The 6,000-nt window shown below is 50.2% G+C and overlaps 1 protein-coding gene across 2 annotated transcripts in view; it reads right to left on the bottom strand.

Annotated features, from left to right (window-relative positions):
* Positions 1–292: 292 nt before the first annotated feature.
* TMSB4X (thymosin beta 4 X-linked) overlaps positions 293–6,000 on the bottom strand; it is a 30,675-nt gene continuing 24,967 nt past the window's right edge. The window contains exons 1-3 of one of the 2 annotated variants that reach the window (XM_036912970.2): positions 2,296–2,442; positions 1,144–1,257; positions 293–732 (exon numbers count right to left, since the gene is read on the bottom strand). In XM_036912970.2, the coding sequence (XP_036768865.1) occupies positions 698–732; positions 1,144–1,243 (135 nt within the window). In that variant the 5' untranslated portion in view covers positions 1,244–1,257; positions 2,296–2,442 and the 3' untranslated portion in view covers positions 293–697. Of the gene's footprint in view, positions 733–1,143; positions 1,258–2,295; positions 2,443–6,000 lie in introns of those variants that run through there. The other variant, XM_057495427.1, reaches the window with a different exon arrangement.

The following is a 6,000-nucleotide window of genomic DNA, read 5'->3' as shown; positions in this document are numbered from 1 at the left end:
CACCACCTTCATTTTCTTTATCAGATGCAATAGTGCTGGCTTATCAAACCCTGTAGAACTAATATATTTCTTACTCGTTTTCATACACGGAATTCAATCAGCCTAGGAAAATAACCCAATTACCTAGTACAGATGAGTATTTCACATACCTGGACTTATCACATTTCTACATCAGCAGAAAATTTACCCAAACTACCGGACGTTTGTCATTTTATCACTCCCCAGTGCAACTTCTGCAAAGGTTTCATTTGCCAATAAGCCGCCTCTTCCAGATAGGAAACAGTCACACCAGTCACGTTTTAAAACTTTTTATTTGCATATTAAAAAAATTGTGCATTCCAATAATTAAAATTATTTGAACAAAAAAAATGGCACTCTGATTAAACTGCATTTTACAGCCTGCAGGACACCTTGGACCGGCTTGGTTTTTACTCTACATTTCACTGTCGTCCCGTCCCACCCAGCCTTCACCAACATGCAATTTCTTTTCCTTCCCTGCCAGCCAGCCAGGCAGATGGGAGAGGCAGGAGCGGCCTTCATTGTCAGTAGTTCTCAATTCTTTGATGTAAAAAGGGGCAGCACAGTCATTTAAACTCAATCCAACCTCTTTGCATCTTACAAAGTTAAACAGCTAAAAAGTAAAATAAGAAGGCAATGCTTGTGGAATGTACAGTGCATATTGGCGGCGCACGGCTCATTACGATTCGCCTGCTTGCTTCTCCTGTTCGATCGCTGTGGCCAGGAAAGACAAAAAAGAAAGATGGAGGGGGCGGATTATGCAGGTTCAATATAGCCTAGAAAATCATACTTTCCTTGAGAACATCTTTCTATTATCAAAAATTCTACAAATATCAATAAGCATGCCATTTTGCAATCCTTGTATTAAATAGAACATTGTAACAGATAAAATATTTGCATTTAATGTGGTATATTCCGCATTCCATTGTTGAATAATAAAGCCCTGTGTTTGTTGGCTGCAAAGCAAATTTTTAATTAGCCTTTCCAGGCCACATTCATCAGTCGGCTCCTCCAGCACTCTTCTCCACAACCCCTCCCCCAAATTCTTCTCCCAGCCCCTCCCTTCCCCCAACCCCCACTCCCGCCCAGCCTTTTCTCTAGAAGTGGGGGAGGGGGGGTGCTTACTTTCTTTTGAAGGCAGTGGATTTTTCTCTTGCGTTTCTGTCTTCTTCAATTTCGACTTATCGAATTTCTCAATCTCAGCCATATCGGGTTTGTCAGACATGGTTGCAGAGGATGCTGCAGACACAAAGCCAAAAGGGAGGGTGAGAGGGAGCTTAGCCACCCACCTTCGTCTCTGTCGGCTCAGAAATGCGCTCCTGCTCTCCCTTCTCTAGCTTGAAACCCCGCCCCTACCTCCTTCCGCTCTCCTTCAGGGCGGAAAGCGCTTCCTCTTTCTACAGAAAAAAAGAATCCTCTTCAGGATTTCAAAACGCGGGGAACTAAACTGAACTGCTCTCCCCGGAGGCGACCGAACCCTTCGGAATCATGAATCTGACTACCGTGGGCTGTTAACTGCAGTGTTTAAAGATTAAAATCTGGCTAGAAGGACATCAGTGACGCCATTTCAAGTTTACCGGCAGTAATTCGAGCAAGAATTCTGCAAATGATGCCGAGGCTGCAAAAACGTTCCCTTTCCCAGCCAGGGTCTCTCCTGCAGCGATGCGGGCCGCGCTGCTCTCTTCTCGGCTCACAAAGGCGGGAGCCGCAGTCGGCGCCTCCGACCACCGCCCCACCCGCTCCATCGCCCGCGCTCAACAATGCGCCCACGCCCCGTAAATGAACCGCAATCTGCACGCGGCTCGGCAGCCTCTGCGCACAACTCCCTGCAAGAACGTCTCTTTTTAATTTCACAGTATCGCCCAGCCACCTTAAACACGGATACACCCCCACGAAGCCATCAGAGGCTCCAGGAAAAATGTGATTGTTGAAAAACTCCGAGCTTGGGTGGGTGCGCTGGAACAAAGGATCTTTCTGTTCCTGGCTCATTACCGCCTAAGAAACAATGTGGAATGCTATTGGTGGTGGCGGGGTGGGGGAGCCCTAGAAACTGCGTAGCAAAACGTACGTTTTGTTTCTAACTCACCCAGTCCCCGACCCTGTTACCTAGCACTGGGAAGGCTGGTATGCCCTAGGTCACCTGGCAAGCTTTCCCAGGAGAACCGCCTGGGCTCGGCTTTAGGGATGCCTTAATAGGGATGCGGGCGCCGAGAGGCCAGTGCTGGCGCGGGGTGGGCAGGGGACAGGAGGGCAAGAGGCAGGGGCCCTGGGGCTCACCGGAGAGAAGCGCACGAAGAGCGAAGTACGATCTACGCAGACTGCTGCCGAATGCCGAACGGGGCGCGGCGCGCGCCTTTATATAGACGCTTCTATGTAAATGAGGTGACGTCACCCGCCCGCCGCTTAACTCCTTCGCGCCGGGCCGCGGAACTGCGTCCGGGGGCCGGCCTAGCATTGGCCCACCCTCTCCCGATCCCCCCGTGCACCGTAACCTCAACGACGACGGAAAAATAAGCCGAGCGAAGCCCACCTTCCAACACTTCCTTCATAATGAGTTTTGCCCCATTCACGGCAATTTTATCTCCATAGATTCTCGCTACAGCCGCTCAAAGCCGCTCATGGGATCGGAGCTTCATAGCCAAGGGCCTGGGTACTACCTAGGGGGACAGACATGCCTATACTGCGAGGCTGGCTTTGTTTGATGCAGACATCCCCAAGCAAGGGTGCGGTGTCCCTGCCTGGAGGGCCTCGCCCACTGCAGGGGTGCGATTTCTGTGACTCAGCTTTCAGGCCAGCATAGGGCCTTCGCCCCACCCGGCCCTCTTTGTTTCCCCGCCTGCGTTCTCCTTTGGCTTGGGTAATTTTTTAAAAAGTTTCCTCACTGTAACATACATATTTTTTTCATGGCCATCATTTTTGTGAGCGTCCAAATCAGATAACTGGAATATTTGCTGGTTGGAGGTTAATATCTGGAGCGTGGAGTACAACGCCTCTCCTTTAGAAAAATAAGTCAAGTTCAAGCTCTGCTATTGACTTGCTGCCTGACAATGAGGAAGTTCTTTTACTTTCGTGTTGCTTATTTTCCTAAATTATAACGCGACTGCTAGAGAGGCCGAGGTTCGATGCCAGACTGCCATCTTATTATTTCCAAAATAGGAAGATTAAATAGAAAAGTCTTCCTCTAAATTGAAAAATCTCACTCCAAGATTAAATTGAAAAGCCTCTTTAGCACAAGACATTTTCGAAGTGCATTTCCAAATAACGTTCGGAAATATGAGAGGGTTAAGTAGAGGGAAGCAGTTTTCAAAATGGCACCTGACTGCGCAGCAGTGACCCCCTTGCTGCTGAAATGCACTACAACACCAGGTCCTGCACCACCAATGCACGTGAAGGGAAGAAGAGGCGCGGGTGGAAAGCGGCCTACGTGAGATTGAGACACAGAGCAGTGTGTAGAAGACTCTTTCTGCTTTATGCATCCTGAGGAAGTTTCCAGAAACCCCTTGCCAACCATGTTTATGGCAGAGGCTTTTGTCTCACTGGCGATTAGAGTCAACTGTCACATAGACCCTTAAAAGCCACAGCAGGAGCAGCGCGGACTTCCCCATTTCACCCACTTGACTTCCTTCTTCCTGGGGGGAAGTGGGCGAAGGGGAAGGTGACCACTGCTTCCCCACTTGGTGCTCAGGTGGGTGGCTGCCATTCTGCTCTCTGATGGGGAACTGGACCTCTCCTGCAGGCGCAGGATGTCACCTCTCCACCTACCGTCCCACTAGCCCTATCCTAGTTGACTGGCCCGAAGAGTCCACTTCATCGTGGAAGCTCAGAAAGGTCGGTGAGAGATGCATCTTTGGCCCGCTGCAGCTGGCAGCTGCGTGGTGCTGACACCGTTTCTGCAGGCTCTGCCACTCCATTCCCCTCAGCCTGCTGCTGTCAGAAATCACTTCTTTCCTCCCCGATGTCTCCGCTTACAAAGGAACACCACTACCAGCCCGCCGCTGCTTCTCCAAGGCCCTTTGCTTAGAAGGGGTTAGGCCTTGCCGAGTAACATCTCCGAAGGAGATGGAGGAGGGGCAATTTGTAAACACCGGGGGGGATTTTTCTGGTTTGGCAACAAGCAGCCTCCCGCTGTGTTTGTGTAGTGACAGAAAGATCAGGGGAACTCCGGGAAAGCCGGAGCGCCATAGTGGGCCTGCTGGGCCAAGTCCTCCGGACGTAGAAAAACCTGGCGGGGTGGGGGGGGGGTGGCGAGGCAGAGGAAATGCAAACTAAAGGCATATTCCTCAGATACATGCCCCTGGCCATGTTCATTACCTTTCCTGTGCTGGAGTTTTCTCTGTAAACTGGGACAATCAAAGTACCTGTGTCACAGGGCTGTTGAGAGGCCTAAATGCTTAGGATGGTACACGACACTTACTATTTTGTAGTGTTATCATCCAGGATGGAAGGTTGAGAAAAAATAATAAATGTTTAGTGTTTGGAATTAATTGCAAATTTCAGATGGTTTTATTTTAGTTATTTCTCTCATAAAGCCCCAGTGAAAAAGAGGTCTTTTGTTAGTTTTACAGCAAATGAAAAATAACAACTTCTATTGGTCAAGGCCTTGTAAGAGTAGGACATTATAAGAGGTGCTGTATGTTTGTTTTTGCCTTTCATGCCCATTGCTTCTCCATGAGCAAAGGTTTACAGATGGGAAAACTGAGGCTTAGACATCCATCATTGTGATAATTCATGCAACAGCCACTCTACTTATGCCAAGGTATGCAGAACAACCTTCACCCCCACCCCCTGAGTCTGTGCCTGAGAACCACCGGGAAGGGTGTGAGGGGGCAGGCTGCTTTGTTTCACACAATGTCTCCCACACAGTAGTTGTTCAGTAAACAGTTAACGGCCTTGCACTTAACTGACTGCTTTAGTGAGGAAGCTCCTTGAACCTGGCTCCACCCGACTCTGAACCTGTAACTCTAGCCACCTTGCTTTCTTCTCCAGATAATCTGAGCCTTTGAGGATTAAAGTTGCAGATGTCAGGGATAACTCCTGTCCCATGGAAGCTAGCCAGTACACCCGGGTTAGCATGTGGCAGTGGGCGTTTCAGTCCCAGCTGAAAGGACAGAGGCTCACCCCGCCAGCGCGGCAGGGTGTGCTCTGGGCTCAGGGCTCTCTGGGGAGAGATGGTAAGGAGCCCCCAGCACTGGCCCTGCCTTCCTCAGCCCGTGGGCCACAGCGCCTGGGAAATGTGCCAAGACAGCCGGCCCTGGACGGGCCGCCCTCCATACCTATGCCTGGTGCAACCAGGAAGAGGTACCAGGGTGCACAGGGCTTTATTTTGCTTTCCAGGGTGGCCTGGGACAGATTTTCAGCTATTTCTAAAGCTGTAGAAATAGCCATTGAAGTCTGATTCCATGAAAATTAGTCCTATTAATCTGAACCTATTAAATTTTGTACAGAGCACCAACCAGAAGAGAAGGAAGAAGAAGACAAGGAACAGTGACAATAGCGAGACTCCCAACTCTGCTTTCTCAGGCCCAGGTCCCTTTGTCTGGTTTCAGGGCCTCCTACCATCTGCCCCCACCTGCCTGCAAACCACTTTCTCTGTGAGCCATCTGGTCCTGTAAATCCCCTTTCGGACACAGCCCAAGTCCCCCTGTGGCCAGGGGACACTATTTCACAAACTCTCTGGATGCAGCATCTGGTTCACTTGCCCCCCTGTGCACTGGGCACTAAGAACCCGACTTTGCTGCTGAAGAAACTGCAGCTCGGAGAATCTAAGCAAGGAGTGCAGATGCCCAGGTCTCTCTGCCACGTCCCTGCCTTCCTTTGAGGCCCATCTCTACCTTCCCCTGGTCTTTCCCCAGGATTCCCACCGTGGGTTCTCCACATCGGGCTCGGTGGTGGAACAGAAAGCTCCCTCACTGGTGTGGTAAAAATGAGTGGCAGATTCCAGGGAAGCAGAGAAGAGTCAAAGAACACTCGAGAATGTGGAGC

Source organism: Manis pentadactyla, chromosome X, assembly GCF_030020395.1.
Source record: "Manis pentadactyla isolate mManPen7 chromosome X, mManPen7.hap1, whole genome shotgun sequence".
Taxonomy (NCBI): domain Eukaryota; kingdom Metazoa; phylum Chordata; class Mammalia; order Pholidota; family Manidae; genus Manis; species Manis pentadactyla.
The sequence above is the reverse complement of the archived record's forward strand: the minus strand, read 5'-3'. Positions and strand labels throughout refer to the sequence as shown.